Source organism: Helianthus annuus, chromosome 8, assembly GCF_002127325.2.
Source record: "Helianthus annuus cultivar XRQ/B chromosome 8, HanXRQr2.0-SUNRISE, whole genome shotgun sequence".
In the NCBI taxonomy this organism is placed as follows: domain Eukaryota; kingdom Viridiplantae; phylum Streptophyta; class Magnoliopsida; order Asterales; family Asteraceae; genus Helianthus; species Helianthus annuus.
Window position 1 is genome coordinate 164754172 of NC_035440.2, and position 19524 is coordinate 164773695.

The following is a 19524-nucleotide window of genomic DNA, read 5'->3' on the forward strand; positions in this document are numbered from 1 at the left end:
AGGATTTTTTTTTTAAAGCGGTTCGCTTAAAAAAAGGAACCCACTAGATTATCTCAATTGTAGTGGTAACTCGCTAAAATTAATCCATATCGGTTACAGCAGTTCATAAACCGATCTAAAAAGATGATGAACCCGCCAAGATTATCTCAATTGTAGTGGTTGACCAAGGGCGGTAAAAGGTAACCCACTAAAAATTATCCCTACAGTGATTCTTAAACCGCCCTAAAAAATATATCAATTACAGCGATTCCTAAACCACTTGAAAGAAAAGAATGAATCCGCCAAGATCAACAATTACAATTACAGTGTTCCACAAACCACATTAAAAGAAATTTAGAAAATTAGTAACCTTTTACAGCAGTTTATAGAACCGCTTAAAAGGTTTTTCAAAAGAAAATGATGATAACAATATATTACCAGCAACCAACCAAATGTGAAACCATATATTTATATTGACAATAGAACCGCTTAAAAGGTTTTTCAAAAGAAAATAATAATAATAATAATAATATATTACCAACCAAATGTGAAACCATATATTTATATTGACAAATATGTAATGTTCTATGCTCTTTTTTTTTTGTTCCTGCGAAGTTAATAATATATATTCCTACAAGCATATCTTTGGTGGATGGGGTTCGGTTAGAAAGTCCAAATTTCCTAAAAAGTGTAAAAAGTCATAAAACACTCTAATTTCAGCCATAAAACACATCTAAAACCCACAAATAACAAAGTGAAAATTACTAAAACACCATATTCAAACCATAATAGTTCATAAAAACTTAAAACACACAATCGTAGAACTATGAATATAAAACACAACATGCTAATCAACATAAAACACAATAATATTTGTTATTCGATAATCAGAGCCTTATCATCCAAAACACAAAACACAACCCACATATATGATGTTTTATTAATCTTTATTTTGTTATTTGTGGGTTTTTGGTGTGTTTTATGATTGACAATTTGGTGTTTTATGACTTTCTACACTTTTTAGGAAATTTGGACTTTCTAGCCAACTCCTAACCTATCTTTGGTATACATATATTTTTTTTGAAGGGCTTAAATTACACCAGTTCCGTCTTCGGCGGAACTTGAACCCTTGGCCTCAAGGGGAGCAACACCACATTAACACCCAACTCTAATGGCACTTCCCATAACAAAAGATCTATTGTAAAGGTAAGCCCATAACATGCGATCATGAACAGAATCCCGACTAAAGACGCTTTGGTAAGAAGGAACATCTCGGTTGAGTCGGATTTGTGCGTATTCTGTCACGAAGATTTGGAATCTGTTGATCACCTTTTTACGGCTTGTGTCACGGCTCATCGGGTGTGGTGTCGGTTCAGCGAGTGGGTGAAAATCCCTCCAATTTTCGCCTTCTCATTGACTGACCTTACTGATTTGCATAAAGGTATTAATGGGGACAAAAAAACAAAGGAGATTGTTCAAGGCCTGATCACGGTTACATGTTGGTGCCTTTGGAAAGCGAGAAACGCGAAGATTTTTTCGGATGGGAGCGGTAATGTGGACGAGATCTTTGGGGAGGTTAAATCCCTTAGTTTTCTTTGGCTTAAAAGTAGGTCCTCGTTTAGTAATCTAAGTTGGAGAGAGTGGTATAGTTTTCCTTTGTACATGATGTAATCAAGTTGAGGTGTGGTCCTGTTTTTGCAGCCCGCCTTGTGTTAATAATATTTACCTTTCAAAAAAAAAAAAGTAAGTCCATAACAAGATAATCCTCCCAAATTGATTAAACATTAACTCATGGGTTTGTCATTAATAAACTCTACAATCAATTGCCAAAATGACAACTTACGGATAAAACCATAACAAAAATCAACATATTCACAATTAATAACATATTCACCCATGCCCTAGATTACAAATCCATGCATGAAGATAACATGAAAAGAAGATAAATGTTTATCTTGTAGATGACAAACTTTTGCAAATATTTGTAAATTAAATTCATTCATTTTACATTTCCACGTAATACCACAATGTGGGGCTAGCCCACTTGGTAGAGGTTGATGTCTCTTAGAGGGGAGGTCTCAGGGTCAAACCTGGACAAATGAGAGTACTTTAGGATTAGTGGTGTAAAAATAGAATAAGAGTAACATTTGTTGTTAAAGGATTAATGGAGCTACTTTACACCTGTAAAATGTAATTACCAAAAAAACCTTGATCTGTGCTTTTCTTCTCACATAAGTAAATCCGTACAGGCTCGAGACTATTTATTAATTAGGGCAATAGAGGTTTAATCATCATTTTTTTTTTTTTTTTTGAAAAGTAACTATCATAAAACCAAAAAACGCCAACCCAAGCCGGGCCGACAAAACAAACAAACAAAAACTAACTTATATATTTACAAATGAACACCAATCGTCCCAAACTAAATCTTTATACTTGGATCTTCTCGAAAACCATAAAAATCCCAAGGCCTTAACTTCACTGACGATATTTTCAATCTTAAACGTGGAATCCGAGAATCTAGCCTTGTTTCTAGCTCGCCATATGCACCAACATGTAATCATCACAATCCCTTGAACCGCATCTCTCTTCTTCTCCGAAACCCTTAGATCTCTAAATATCGTGAAGAGGTCTTTAACCGAGAAGGCAAAAATACCGGGGATTTTGCACCATGAACTGACGATGTTCCAAATAACCGCAGCCGACTGACAACCGATGAAGATATGCTCAGCTGTCTCTTCACTCGATTCACAGAACTTGCAAAAAGAAGGGTTGATGATAACATTCCTTTTTTTCAATGCCTCCGCAGTCGGTAATCTATCCATAGCCAACCTCCATACGTGTATATTACATTTTGCAGGAGCCCAATTACACCAGTCTAAGACAAAATCCGGGGCTTGTTCACCGACAGATACTAACAACTGCTTTACGCATCATTGATATAAACTGCTTTAATCATCATTGATAATGCTTTTTTTTTAATATCCAACAAACTGTTGGCATAATTAGGGGAGAGATAGTTTAAGCAAATGAATTGTTCAGGAAGAAATCATGAACAAAGTATAACGATATGAACTTAGAACATACTAGGAGAAATAGTTTCCTGAAGTCTCAGCCCTTAATAGATTGCGGGTTCCAATACGGATATAGTATTAGTTGATACTCGACCCGATTACCTGAAGCATACAATAACAGACCCATAAGCTTTCTTCGTTGGGTCAAAAATCATTGAGATTCTGTTGTCTAAAACCAAAATAAAATTTTTATATACAATCAAAATATGTCAATCCATCCGGTTGTTTAAAATCGAAATAAAATTTTAATATACAATCAAAATACGTCAATCACCAATAGATACATATGTGATAAAAGTACAACATTCCTATAGTTGATCTCAACAATTTATTTTTGAAAATTATTCATATCATCTAGAGAAATACTCCCAAGGGCGAGTCACACCAAGGTGTTTGGGTAACTCAAGGTATAAAGCGCACCGCTTCACATACATGGGTCGCAAGGTATTTATAGAAAATAACAATATATTTCTCATACATTATTATATTTGTTATAAATCAGATATACATATCATAGTGTATCTCTCACCATAACCGTTTAACAGTTATACCCATATGTATATAAACTCTTGTATTGAATGGTTGAAATGAATAACTTCCAAAATTCTATGTAGTTTGTATCACGTTACAAACCGTCCATCTTCAACCTTTTGTCAATCACAAATTTGTCGTTGTTTCAAGCCGCCGACCACTTTGTTTTGCGATTCATCAAATCTTATGTTCGTCACAATCCATAAATATGTATACTAGCTCCAGCATAGCTATTAACGGTGATGAATGTCTGGTAAATAGCGGTAGTACTAACACAATTCTCAAAGATATGAAATTTTTCTCCAAGTGGTCTCCGGCGGAGACACCTATTGTTACTATATCTGGTGTTAGTAATCTTATTGAAGGCTCCAGGAGAGCACACATAACCATATCTTCGGGTTTATTGACAATACATACATTCTAGTACATCTAGAAGAAATTTACTTAGTTTTAAAGATATCTAAAAAATTGTTACCACCTAGAAACAATATCCGGAAATAATATTGAATATCTTCATATTATTTCAAACACAAATGGCCAAGAAACCATTGTCGAACAACTACAAGCTTTATCCTCTAGACTATATTGTACTAGTATCAATCCTATCGAATCATACATGGTGAATAACCAGAAGTTATTAAATAAAGTTACATTCATGGTATGACCGATTAGGTCACCCTGGTAGCATAATGATGAGACGCGTAATTAAAAGTGCAACGGGGCACCCTCTTAAAAACTTAAAATTTTTGTTACGACAACATCTAACATGTGCAACATGCTCTCTAGGCAAACTTATTACTCGACTCTCACAAACTAAATTAATACCAACACCCATTACCCTATACCTATGTGGGTAATCAACTTATCTTAAACCATCTTCCCTAGTTTAAGTCTAGACACTATCCTTGTATCAAGTTCAATTAAATTGCAAGTCTGATATCAACTTGTAACACCCGCCTTCCAGGATAGGCTCTGGTAGTGTTACTGTCACACCCCAACCGATGGCGGAATCATCGGGGCATGGCACTGAGCGAAACAGATTGTCCAGAAGTTTCCACAACAACTATCATTACTATTTATTTTAAATGATACGTCCCATACCGTATCCCAAATAATAAAACAAGTTATTACAGATAAGCATCTAGTCAAATATACTGTTCCGACAACTCAGATTTAAATAAAAATATAAAGGTTGTTTAAATGCTTCTAGAGACTCGATCTGCAAGATCTACCGACAACTATGCTCTAGACGCTTATTCCTAGCTCGCCTTCCTAGCAGATAAGCATCCTAATTGCCTGTCACATACGTTAAAATAAAGTCAATACATAAAATGTAAAGGTGAGCATACAAGTTTGATAGTAGCATATAGAGTTTGAAATAGTTTACGCATAACCAGCACGTACACAGAGGAAAACGAAGCATGTTAATTATCAACATGGATCTATCGATACCAATGACTGCGGGTTGACTGTCCGAGACAGTTCGCAATACATGATTACCACCGTAATCCATGCAAGTAATTGTCCTTAACAACCCCCGTGTGAACGGGTGCTGAGTCCAAACTATAGTACTACGTCGTTAAGGCAGGTAGACAGCATTCCACGTGTAAACATAACAACAAGCATTCATTTAGTCACGTAATACATGCGAATTGGTTAGCGTTCAAATAATTGAGTAGTGTGATCGATTGTGATTTAGATAAGTAACGTATGTAACACCCAAAAGTGCTAAAGCAAAAAGGGTTCGAGTATACTCACAGCGATTGATTGATGGATTGAAGGGAGCGCTTGAGAGTAGGGTTAGCCTGAATAGTTCCATAGCATAACGATGAGTACATGTAAAATGGAAACAAGTGATGATGGGTCGAACAACCTGGTCGATCGAACAGCAGGTTCGATCGAACGGGTTGTTCGTTCAGTTAGGCAGTCCGTTCGGACAGCCTGTTCGATCGGCCGGTAGGCTCGATCGGTTAGACTGTTCGAGTGGATTGTTTCTTCCTCTGAGTAGGATGTGTTTGTGTATGATGGCTTGTCCTTTTGAAGTTTTCGTTGTAGTATTTGAGAACACTGAAGTGTCCTTACCTTTCAGGTCGATCGATCGAACGGCCTGTTCGATCGGTCGGCTTAACCGATCGGTTAGGAACTTCAGAAATGGGTCCTCAGTAGGATGTCACCTGATCGATCAGCATGTTCGATCGGGTGGCACTCCAATATGTCGAACGAGTTGAAAATCGATTAAGGGTTGAAGCATAGTATCTCATGATCCGAAGCGTAATGTTACCAAACAGTCGTTCGGACGAACATTACTTCGTTCAATACCATACTTCATAAAATTGTCAAAGTGTGGGGCCATATGCTAGCCGATCGGCTGGCCTGGTTGATCAGCTGACATGTCCGATCGGCTGGGCTGTTCGTTCGAACAGCCTGTTCGATCGGTCAGCATCCTGACCTGGTCGGCCTGTTCGTCTAACACTTGGCTGTTTTGATTGTTTGACGTTATATCTAGGTAATTTGACAACGAGCTGAAACATGACACTTTCGTTCTTACTTGTTTCCTCTGCTCAGACAGGAATCACCCAAGTCCGGCCGGTGAATGGTTCGGAACGGTAGTTTAACGTTTAACCCGGAATCGGTGAACCTCGTTGATAGAATCCGAATCTTGAGCCACGCAACCATTAGAATGATCACCAGTTGGCTCAAGCTCCGTTTCTACCGGTTTGAAGGCATTGAGTGTAAAAGAGTTGAAAGAAAGTTGGAAATCCTTCTTTCAATCCTTCACGCCATGTAAATGTTCAGATCTGTGATAGATCTTAGTTTGTTTATGTGGAAAGCGGCTAGATCCAAGTGATTCTTGGTGGGTTGAGGCCAAAACATGATGTTCTTGAAGAACACCATGATGACATCATCCTAGAATGCTTAGATCTTGATGATTTCACGGTTAGAAATCAAGATTTGAAAGATAGAAAGGTGTAGGAGTGTGTTGTGACACCTGTGTCACCGCGACCATCAAACAAATACCAAGCCAATGAAATATTGTATTTCATACTTGGGATCTTGTATAAATATGTGTATCTTTTGCACATATCAATTCTTGTTCAATTTCAAACTCTACATCGCTTTCTGGAGAATTATACGCAAACTGGTGCGTAAACGTACTCAGTTTAATGTGACAAATACTCCGGAACCTCAACATATACTTAACATACCTTAAGTAACCTATACATAATTTAGAAATAAGTTTTGAAGGCTTTGGTATGGCAAAAACAAGTTAATTCGCTTAGAGGGACTAAACTTGACAAACTGCGAAAGTATGCCAATTTGAACTGTAACGAACATTCCGGAACATGTCCATAAGTTAAACATGCCATAAATATCCTCTCCATAGCTTAGAAATAGGCTTTGAGGTATTCGGTGTGCTAAAATAAACTTTTGGATCATTCAGGGACTAAAAGTGTCAAAAAGTGCATAAGTTTGCACTTTCGCGCATAACTTACGTTCTGAATACATTCGGACATCCAAAAATTTATGTAAGCATCCTTATATTATGCCTTAGTGTTTGACATGAGAAAAATCCACCCGTCGCGTCATTTGGATCGTTTTTCGCGCTTATGCGCATTCCGTCGTAATTAACCGAACATCGCATTCGTACGGCCAAACGAACCAACACCCGACATATTTTCGAGCATGTTTCATGTCCACAACGTTTAGGCATCATTTTAGGGCCTTAAAGTTGGCTTTACGGGCCTTAGAAGTGTCGGAAATGGCTTAAACATGCAACAGGGACCAAAACTGCCATTTCTGAAAAATTGTGCAGATCAGGCATGCCCAGGCAGCCCGCCTGAGTTTTGTGCATATCCTGAGGCAGGCCGCATGGCCCCTGCAGATGCAGAAACTTGTTTTCTTGGCTGAACTTGGCCTTTCAATCACTCCAAAGGGCAATGCCCTTACACAATCTCAGGAGCTAAGGGTCATTATGAGCCACCACAACTTTGCGACAAGTGTACGGCTTGGATAGTGGCACGATATTCAAGAAACGATCCTAACGGCTTTACTTTTCCTATAAATCCCCCCCCCCCTTGGCTAAAAACCCACAAAATCTGATCTAAAGCTCTAAGTTGAGGCCTTTGCTTCATACCTGAGCTCCTGGATCGAGATTAGCTTTCGGGGACCCTTCGTAAGTGTTCTTTCGTCCTTTTATTCGCTTTTCGAGTCCGAAAGTCAACGTTTTGTTTGACTTTCTGCGTTGACCAGCCTATGGTCAACACGAAGTTCAATAGAACTTCATAACGTGAGCGTGATCACGATGGCTATAGTCCGTAGTGACTATACCTACTGATTACCACGTTATTTAGGCTCAGTGACGAGTCGTAGTTTCGGCCAAAATGCGCATTCTGGCGTATTTTGTAACCAAACTACTCGTGAGCATCAAAGCCGTTTGTTTTGATGCCAAACCTGTTTTCTAAACTTAGTTAAGCATGTTCTAACATGCTTAGCTCGTCACTTTTAGTATAGAGCTTATATAGGGTCGTAAGGTAAACCATCGCTTATACTTTCGAACCCGGCCCATTTGGTCGATCATTAGGATCCGACCAAACACATTAGGTGACCATAGCTGTAACCTTCCGAGGTTATACCTTGTGGTCACGATGTTAGGCGTTCGAAACGCGTTATACGCGAACGACGCGTTAAGGTAGCATAAGCTACCTAAACGGGTCGTAGTGGGCCGCATGCACTTAGGTTAGGTTTCATTTTAGTATGTAGGCTTTGTTGAACCATATTACACGAGTCTCCATACTCGTTTGGTTTACGAACCTGCATACTATCCGATCCTTCCGATTTTGGGTCCGGTATATTAACATAGCTACCTATTAGGTGCCGTTTGATATTCCGTGATCTCTAGCATTATTTGGTTATTATACAAGAACTTCAAAGCAATCTCAGGTGAGTACATTGAACCCCTCTTTTACTGTTTTCCAAACTGTTTTGGGGTGAAACACATGTGCCTACTTGTTACTTTCATGCTCTCCATGTTTTCACACCATATACCTGCTATATTCGTTAGTACATTATAGTACATGATTTCATTACATTTCATGCTATGTATGCCCATTGTGTGCGTACTTAGTACATGGTTTTACATTACATTTCATGCTATGTATGCCCATTGAGTGCGTACTTAGTACATTGTTTCACATTACATTTCATGCTATTTATGCCCATAGTGTGCATACTTAGTACATTACTTTACAATACATTCCATGCTACGTACGCCCATTGTGTGCATACGTAGTACATTATTCTACATTGCATTTCTGTTGCATATGCTCATCCAGCATATGAACACATTCTACTACATTTTGAACCGTTGTAACCATTTGACTATGTGAACCGTCTAAACCCTTTGATTATATGAACCGTTCGTAACCATTGAACCGTGTGAACCAGTTGTATCTGTTGACATGATTTACATTTGACAATAGACATTTGACTATACATGAACATTTCTACAATTGTTAAACACTTCATCTTGATGGTTTGGTTTGAGTAAGTGATCTAAGTAACGGGGCGTGTGTAATATGATACAAGCATGGTGGATAGGCCGCTGGTACTTCCTATACATAAGTGTTTGTATGATATTACATATCGTAGCGTTATTTGAGACATTTCAATTTGAGACATATAACAATTTATACAAACTCATTTTACATGGTTATCCATTTAACCACACAGTGTTCTCTTATTTATACATATCATCTGATCCTATCGTTTTTCAAATGATTTACAAGACAAAGCAAAATACAAGGTTCATGACTAAACATTTTCTCAAACATAAGTCATGAATTCCGTTTTCACAAAACCAATGTATCTCACAGGCATTTTTATGCTGACGTACCTATTTTCACATGTGTTTTCAGGAGATGATACATAGGACTTATCAAGACATACTTAGGCGGACCTGTGCCTTAGTGACTTAAAACGAGACAAGAACTAGTTAATTTATGTTATGTACTCTTTGGTTCTTGTTTAAACAATGTATACTTTCATGTTTGATTAATAAAACGAAACTTCAATTGCCATGGATTTGAAACAATTGATTCTGTTACAACACTCCCCGACGTTTCCACCACGTTTTGTATGTTCTACGTGGTCGGGGTGTGACAGAAAAGTTGGTATCAGAGCCAATGGTTATAGGGAATTAGGTTATTAGTAATGCTTTGACCTAGTCTATAACCTTCCTAGGACCCTAACGCGAGTTTACTTGCGTTTAGTCACAAAACAATACCGTCACCTATCCTTAGGCGACGACCACAACAAGAACATAAATTTCAAAACCGCTTTGAAAACTAATCATCTGTTCTAGGATGATTGATTACTAGGTTTTGAACCCTCTGTTATAAGGTTTTGAACCCCTTTGAGTTTTCAAAACTCTCGTCAAAGTCTTGGGTCCTAAATAGTGTGAACACGTGCAAACTGGAAGAGTGAATGCCTGTACTCTGGGTTTTCTGTCTAAGGCAAGAGTGTTCGTACAAATCCACATAATCAGACCCGTCACTCTTACCTGGGAACTCTTGGGGTGAGTGTCCACTTATAGGCGAGCATGTCTTCGCGATACACTATGAGGATCTATTTGCTTTGATTCAGCCTTGGTGTTGTTTGTTTGCTTCGTGGTTCAAACAAATGACCATCAACCATGATTATGGCCGGTAATTGTAACATCCTATTCTTACCCAATGCCATTTCATTTGTTTTCTTTCTTGTTTCTCTTTTAGAATGCCTCCTCGACGCGAAAACCAGATAGCAACTGCCGAACTGGCAGAGATCATTGCACAGCAAATGGCTGCTCAATTCCCAAACCTCTTTGCTCAATGGAACCAAGCCAACAACAACAATCATGCCCCCTGCAACTTCAAGACGTTCAACTCGGCTAAGCCATCAAAGTTTTCTGGGTCTCAAGGAGCGACTGCACTTCTACAATGGTTCGAGAGTTTAGAGAGCACCTTCAGACATGTTCAATGTCCAAACGAGCGAAAGGTAGAATTCGCATCTAGCATCTTTGAGAAACGAGCTTTGACATGGTGGAATGGTGTGATGAGAGATAGGGGTGCCGATGTGGCACTGGCTCAAACATGGCAAGAGCTTCGAGCTCTGATGATGAAGGAATTCTGTCCTCGTCACGAGATCAGGACATTGGAAACGGAGTTCGACGATCTTAAGCAAGTTAGCGGTGAGCATCGAGCCTACACGGATCGTTATGAGGAGTTAAGTTTGTTATGCCCGGATATGGTTACACCTTTGGATAAGGCAATCGAAAAGTACATTGATGGCCTCCCTGACTCAATACAAGACATTGTGACTTGTAGCAACCCTACTACAGTTAGACAGGCCATTGAGCTATCTGCAACCTTGACTGAATCAAAGATCAGGAAAGGTAAACTTTTCCGAAAAGGTGACAAGAAACCGGACAGGGAATCGAACCCAATCGAGGAATCAAAGACCATGGATGAACAGACTGAATCCCCTAAGAAGTCAAAGAAGCAAAAGGCTTCTCAGAACTTCGCCGTGGTCGCTCACAATGGTCAAGCCGTCCCCAACCAACCAGCTCAGCCCCCTGCTAGAAAACCATACAATGGAACTGCACCCTTGTGCAACCAATGTAGTCTCCATCATCACGCCAATGTACAGTGCCGAAAATGCCAAACTTGTGGACTTATAGGCCACACCGCAAGAGTCTGCCCAACTGCAGCTACGCCAAACCAAGCTGGCAACAATCCTGCTCAAGGTTGTTTTCTACCAGGCTCTTGTTTCAACTGTGGCGAGATGGGTCATTTCCGAAGAAATTGCCCAAAGCTTGCTAATGCATATCCAGCACAATGATGAGCATCTGACTGACTAGAAGACAACATCGTTTAGAAATAATCACGTCTTATGTATTATTTTCTTTTGTTGTCAAGGTCCAAGAAACAGTTGTTACTATTGTTTATAAATAAATCTTTTATTTACATTGCAATGTATTATCTGTGGTTGCATGTATAAACGACATATCCCCTTACAATACCGACAATCAAGGAACCGTATTCCTTAAAGAACAAACTACCCCCAAAATTCTCCCATTCTATGATCTCTTGCGTCTTCCACGAAATTCCTAAGTACCCGTTTCTTCTAAGGAAAACGAAATACAAGGCGCAAGTTACAACACATGACGAATACCCAAAGTACCACTATAAATCCTTAATAGGGTACCTAAGGATTTCCCGTAAGTCCTTAATTGTTGTATACCTTAATTCGAATATGATAATTCCTTGTAATCAAAAATCGAATTTTGGGAGATCTTTCTATCTTCTCAGATATATTCCAGTGAACATTGAGACCCGTCGATTGGTTTCCATATCCGTATTCAATCAATAACAAGTTAATAACAAATTATAATCAAGTTAAACAATTATGTGACTTTGTGCTTATGTGTTCCCTTATGTGTTGTTGTGTGATCCAAATTATGTTATCCAAATCCTCGTAGAATCCTACATTCTTGTACAAGAGATTCATCGTAGGATACCCAAAGGTATTACTTAAAATCCTTAATGGACTTCTACGTTACAGTTAAGTCCCTTGGGTTATAAAGTACTACTTCATAATTAGACCCCTTGAGTGGTCTAGTTAAACAGATTCATCCAAAAAAAAAACTGGTTAGGGATATCATGTGACGATATAGCTGAAAGGACTCCTTGGTGGCCTAACTAAGAAGATCCCCTGTGGATCTAATTAAAAGGACCTGATGGAAGTCTAGTCACCCTCATCACAAGTTTGATATCCTTCCCCAAAACATTACAAAACACACTGTGCGGACTGTGCAAGGGATTACGTAATTATGGATGCATACATAATTATGGAATTTAGTGCACAGAAATCACAGCAAGTTATGTCATGTGTCTAGAGTTAACTCTATTCATTTCCAACTCTGAGGAAGCAACCGTTGAAAATAACTCCGTTAGTTCATTTTCGTCTCTGAAGATTTACCCGTTGAGGAAATGAATATCCGTTGTGTAATCCTTCATTTCCAACTCTGAGGAAGCAACCGTTGAAAATGACTCCGTTAGTTCATTTTCGTTTCTGAAGATTTACCCGTTGAGGAAATGAATATCCGTTGTGTAATCCTTCATTTCCAACCCTGATGAAGCAACCGTTGAAAATGACCCCGTTAGTTCATTTTCGTTTTTGAAGATTTACCCGTTGAGGAAATGAATATCCGTTGTGTAATCCTTCATTTCCAGCTCTGAGGAAGCAACCGTTGAAAATAACTCCGTTAGTTCATTTTCGTCTCTGAAGAGTTACCCGTTGAGGAAATGAATATCCGTTGTGTAATCCTTCATTTCCAACCCTGATGAAGCAACCGTTGAAAATGACTCCGTTAGTTCATTTTCGTTTCTGAAGATTTGTCCGTGGAGGAAATGAACATTCGTTTGCTTATTCCGTCATTCCCATTTCTGAAGAATACTCGTTGAGAAAAATGACTCCGTCTGTTCATTTTCATTTCTAAAGAATGACCGTTAAGGAAATGACAGGATATTGCCTTGCATATCGCTGATGGTTATTTGGCAGAGTCACAAATAGACTCCTACGAATAAATTTCGGGACGAAATTTCCTAAAGTAGGGGAGACTGTGACACCTGTGTCACCGCGACCATCAAACAAATACCAAGCCAATGAAATATTGTATTTCATACTTGGGATCTTGTATAAATATGTGTATCTTTTGCACATATCAATTCTTGTTCAATTTCAAACTCTACATCGCTTTCTGGAGAATTATACGCAAACTGGTGCGTAAACGTACTCAGTTTAATGCGATAAATACTCCGGAACATCAACATATACTTAACATACCTTAAATAACCTTTACATAACTTAGAAATAAGTTTTGAAGGCTTTGGTATGGCAAAAACAAGTTAATTCGCTTACAGGGACTAAACTTGACAAACTGCGAAAGTATGCCAATTTGAACTGTAACGAACATTCCGGAACATGTCCATAAGTTAAACATGCCATAAATATCCTCTCCATAGCTTAGAAATAGGCTTTGAGGTATTCGGTGTGCTAAAATAAACTTTTGGATCATTCAGGGACTAAAAGTGTCAAAAAGTGCATAAGTTTGCACTTTCGCGCATAACTTACGTTTTGAATACATTCGGACATCCAAAAATTTATGTAAGCATCCTTATATTATGCCTTAGTGTTTGACATGAGAAAAATCCATTCGTCGCGTCATTTGGATCGTTTTTCGCGCTTATGCGCATTACGTCGTAATTAACCGAACATCGCATTCGTACGGCCAAACGAACCAACACCCGACATATTTTCGAGCATGTTTCATGTCCACAACGTTTAGGCATCATTTTAGGGCCTTAAAGTTGGCTTTACGGGCCTTAGAAGTGTCGGAAATGGCTTAAACATGCAACAGGGACCAAAACTGCCATTTCTGAAAAATTGTGCAGATCAGGCATGCCCAGGCGGCCCGCCTGAGTTTTGTGCATATCCTGACGCGGGCCGCATGGCCCCTGCAGATGCAAAAACTTGTTTTCTTGGCTGAACTTGGCCTTTCAAACACTCCAAAGGGCAATGCCCTTACACAATCTCAGGAGCTAAGGGTCATTATGAGCCACCACAACTTTGCGACAAGTGTACGTGATGCGCGTGTAGTGTAGTATATTTTTGATGTATATTTTAAGCCCTTTTTACACTTTTAGCCAAGTTTTAAATTTATAAAACACGATATTTACTAACACTAAACACACATATGGGCAAGTGCACCCATCGTGGACGTAGTATAGTGTTGGTAAGATACCGAGGTCGTCCAAGGACACAAGAGCTTTTAATACCGGTTTATCCTCAACGTCTAATCAAATCAAAAAGTTAGAAAAGGTTTTTAAACTAAGAAAATAAAAACCAACTAAATGCTGAAAAATAAAATAAAATAAAAACAGATAGACAAGATGAATCACTTGGATCCGACTCGTGTATTAGTATAACCTTTGATTATTTTCGCACTTTTGCACTTGTTTAAGAGATTATCTTAGTTATTGTAGTAGGCCCCTCTTTTGAAGGCGACGTTACCCTCAACCCAGTAGTTTGAGTCAGCAAGGATACAATCCTAAAGGGTTGGATTATTGGAAGATAATTAATTAAGTTATTAATGCAAATTGTGGTAGGCCCCGCTTTTGGCGATGACGTTACCCTCGGCTAAGTAGTCTGAGTCAGCAGGGATACGGTCCTAAATAGTCGGGTTATAGTATTAATAGTAGTTAACTTATGAGGGGGTCAAAGAGTTTGGATCCCCGCCATCCAATACCTATGGGCATTGAAGGAGATCCTACTAAATTTGACCCAGGTCCCTTGCAGGACCTCTAAACGCTGAACAAGGGCAAGACCCTTACCAAACCGTTCCCTTAACCCCCGACCAGGTAGCCAACATACCTCCATATAGACCGTGGAGATATGAATGGTGAAAATCTTTTATTTTATATAGACAGTAAAATAATGCCAAGACACCACGGACAAACGATAAGGAAAGATCACCTTCAACATAAGTAACTAGTTATTAAAGTCATTAATACAAAACCAAATAAAAAGTGCAAAAGATTAAAAATAAAAAGTATTATACTAAACACTTGTCTTCACCAAGTGATGTAAGAGACTTAGGCAAACATGGCCTTGATTGTCAAGAACTCTTACGATCAATCTTGGATCCCGAGACGACTCACACACTCTACGATGGACAACGGATGATGGTGGTGGATGATGGTGTTATGGTGGTGGTGGGTGGTGGATGAGGTGTGAGAGAGGTGGTGTGCCAAGGGATGAGTTGAAATGAAACCAAGCACCCCTGTTTATAAGCTGAACAGAAGGTTGGGCATGGCCCCGTGTTCGCTGGACACGCCCCCATGCCCGTCTGACACTGTCTCTCTTCATTAATTGTAATTCGCAATTACAATTAATGCGCCTGCTGTACTTTCACCACGCCCCCGTGCTCACTGGACACGGCCCCGTGGTGGGCAATGGAAGCTTCTATAGGTTTGTCTTTTCTGCTGCTTCTTGGGCACGGCCCCGTGCTGGCTGAGCACGGGGCGTGTTCAGTCTTCTGTTTTCTCTTCTTTGCTTGGGAGGATGCCGTTAAGGGGTCGGGCAATCCACTTTTATTCCTTTTCTTGTATTTATGTTAGAATTAGCTGTCTTTTTGCTTCTTTTGTGAATTTGAGCTCATTTCATCCTGAAAATACAAAAGGAAGACAAAAACACTCTTTTCCCAACATTAGTACTTATAAAGGGTTAGTTTTATGCCTCATTTGATGTAATTTATATGTTGCATTTTACACACATCAGTACGGCTTGGATAGTGGCACGATATTCAAGAAACGATCCTAACGGCTTTACTTTTCCTATAAATACCCCCCCCCTTTTGGCTAAAAACCCACAAAATCTGATCTAAAGCTCTAAGTTGAGGCCTTTGCTTCATACCTGAGCTCCTGGATCGAGATTAGCTTTCGGGGACCCTTCGTAAGTGTTCTTTCGTCCTTTTATTCGCTTTTCGAGTCCGAAAGTCAATGTTTTGTTTGACTTTCTGCGTTAACCAGCCTATGGTCAACACGAAGTTCAATAGAACTTCATAACGTGAGCGTGATCACGATGGTTATAGTCCGTAGTGACTATACCTACTGATTACCACGTTATCTAGGCTCAGTGACGAGTCGTAGTTTCGGCCAAAATGCGCATTCTTGCGTATTTTGTAACCAAACTACTCGTGAGCATCAAAGCCGTTTGTTTTGATGCCAAACCTGTTTTCTAAACTTAGTTAAGCATGTTCTAACATGCTTAGCTCGCCACTTTTAGTATAGAGCTTATATAGGGTCGTAAGGTAAGCGATCTAAACCATCGCTTATACTTTCGAACCCGGCCCATTTGGTCGATCATTAGGATCCGACCAAACACATTAGGTGACCATAGCTGTAACCTTCCGAGGTTATACCTTGTGGTCACGATGTTAGGCGTTCCAAACGCGTTATACGCGAACGACGCGTTAAGGTAGCATAAGCTACCTAAACGGGTCGTAGTGGGCCGCATGCACTTAGGTTAGGTTTCATTTTAGTATGTAGGCTTGTTGAACCATATTACACGAGTCTCCATACTCGTTTGGTTTACGAACCTGCATACTATCCGATCCTTCCGATTTTGGGTCCGGTATATTAACATAGCTACCTATTAGGTGTCGTTTGATATTCCGTGATCTCTAGCATTATTTGGTTATTATACAAGAACTTCAAAGCAATCTCAGGTGAGTACATTGAACCCCTCTTTTACTGTTTTCCAAACTGTTTTGGGGTGAAACACATATGCCTACTTGTTACTTTCATGCTCTCCATGTTTTCACACCATATACCTGATATATTCGTTAGTACATTATAGTACATGATTTCATTACATTTCATGCTATGTATGCCCATTGTGTGCGTACTTAGTACATGGTTTTACATTACATTTCATGCTATGTATGCCCATTGAGTGCGTACTTAGTACATTGTTTCACATTACATTTCATGCTATTTATGCCCATTGTGTGCATACTTAGTACATTACTTTACAATACATTCCATGCTACGTACGCCCATTGCGTGCATACGTAGTACATTATTCTACATTGCATTTCTGTTGCATATGCTCATCCAGCATATGAACACATTATACTACATTTTGAACCGTTGTAACCATTTGACTATGTGAACCGTCTAAACCCTTTGATTATATGAACCGTTCGTAACCATTGAACCGTGTGAACCAGTTGTATCTGTTGACATGATTTACATTTGACAATAGACATTTGACTATACATGAACATTTCTACAATTGTTAAACACTTCATCTTGATGGATTGGTTTGAGTAAGTGATCTAAGTAACGGGGCGTGTGTAATATGATACAAGCATGGTGGATACGCCGCTGGTACTTCCTATACATAAGTGTTTGTATGATATTACATATCGTAGCGTTATTTGAGACATTTCAATTTGAGACATATAACAATTTATACAAACTCATTTTACATGGTTATCCATTTAACCACACAGTGTTCTCTTATTTATACATATCATCTGATCCTATCGTTTTTCAAATGATTTACAAGACAAAGCAAAATACAAGGTTCATGACTAAACATTTTCTCAAACATAAGTCATGAATTCCGTTTTCACAAAACCAATGTATCTCACATGCATTTTTATGCTGACGTACCTATTTTCACATGTGTTTTCAGGAGATGATACATAGGACTTATCAAGACATACTTAGGCGGACCTGTGCCTTAGTAACTTAAAACGAGACAAGAACTAGTTAATTTATGTTATGTACTCTTTGGTTCTTGTTTAAACAATGTATACTTTCATGTTTGATTAATAAACGAAACTTCAATTGCCATGGATTTGAAACAATTGATTATGTTACAACACTCCCCGACGTTTCCGCCACGTTTTGTATGTTCTACGTGGTCGGGGTGTGACATGTGTATTGATCAAGAAAGTACAAGATTTAGGATGAAAACTTACCGGAATCAAGAGAAATCTGAGAAAAGAGGAGGAGCACGAGCTGGTCGAACAGAGGGTTTCCAAAAGTGGAAAGAATGACAATGACAAGCCTATTTATAGGCTTCCAAAAGAGGAAAGGGCCGGTCGATCGGCCAGCCATCCCGATCGGACAGCCTGCTCGATCGGACAGTCCGTCCGATCGGCTGGGCTGTTTGATCGGCTGACAGCCTGATCGATCAACAACCTGGTTCGAGTGTTCGGTGCGACGATTTCTGATATTTCGATTTCGATTGAAGACGATACGAGTACGATAGAGTTTCCTGTTCAAATTACTTTTAGTCCCAACCACTATATCTACATACAAGCATCTATATTTCACACTATCCTTACGCTACCATTCATCATAATTCGATTTCGATTGCATTCGATTGAGGTTCGAGTTTCGATTCGATTGATTCGATTGATTACCACACAAACATAAAGTAAGCACGCACAGGTAACACATAAGGCACACACACACGTAATATAACACCAAATTCGCATAGTTCAAGTTTCGAGTTCGATTGATGGTTCGATTAGCTTGACTATTGATTGATTAACTTTATCGCATTGTTACTTCCTACTATTCACAGTCGTAAATCGTTTCGCGTCGATTAAACATTCGATTACTTCGATAACACTTACTCCACATAATACAAATAAAATATAAAATAGATTAATTACAGTCAAAGAAGTCAAAGTTGACTTGGACTTTGACTTTGACATTCGAAAACACGGGGTGTTACAGTTACGCACCGGATATACAAAACACATAGTAACCAAAGAATTCGCAGTGGGAGTTTTAACTTTAATTAAACATTAAAAAGTGTTATGCATTTGTCATATTTACGATCTAGCTTAACTATACTAGATATTTATGTCTTCAATAACGCCCTTTTTATTTATCCTCATAAGCTAGGCCCATAGTCTCCAATCACATGGCACCCAGGATGTGTGCCACAAAATATTTGGAATGAGGAATGATTACATCGACAGCAAGATAAAAGCAAACCAATAGAGTATCACCATCTCTACTTGATACATGTGGAGCATCTGCCCAGAACTCAAGTGACAGAAAATTTGCTTAAGCAAACATCATCAACCTTGGAAAGGCATATGCCTCTACTTGCTTCTAGACAAATTGACAAATGAATTACCACTTGGGTGATTCACTTGGTTGATCTAGTAGCAAACCAACATAATCGACGAAGAAACCCAGTGTATCTCTTTCCTCCATACACCACACATCTCCTTTTGCAACCAACGCCTCACCTTGCATCTGTCTAGTCTCATCATCCTTCCTTTTGATTGGTGAAGTTATATCCTCCGGTACCAAGG

General features: G+C 39.0%; 2 protein-coding genes across 2 annotated transcripts; one reads left to right on the forward strand and one right to left on the reverse strand.

Moving 5' to 3' along the window:
* Positions 1-1206: 1206 nt before the first annotated feature.
* Positions 1207-1650, forward strand: LOC118481070. The gene has a single exon (XM_035976172.1). The coding sequence runs from the start codon at positions 1207-1209 to the stop codon at positions 1648-1650; it is 444 nt and encodes a 147-aa protein (XP_035832065.1).
* A 713-nt stretch (positions 1651-2363) lies between these two features.
* On the reverse strand, positions 2364-2801 carry LOC118481071. Its single transcript, XM_035976173.1, has one exon. The coding sequence runs from the start codon at positions 2799-2801 to the stop codon at positions 2364-2366; it is 438 nt and encodes a 145-aa protein (XP_035832066.1).
* Positions 2802-19524: the final 16723 nt, after the last annotated feature.

Bases quoted from the DNA above. Each gene is read 5' to 3' on its own strand.
- LOC118481070 (XM_035976172.1), top strand. From the start codon at position 1,207: ATGAACAGAATCCCGACTAAAGACGCTTTGGTAAGAAGGAACATCTCG.
- LOC118481071 (XM_035976173.1), bottom strand. From the start codon at position 2,801: ATGGATAGATTACCGACTGCGGAGGCATTGAAAAAAAGGAATGTTATC.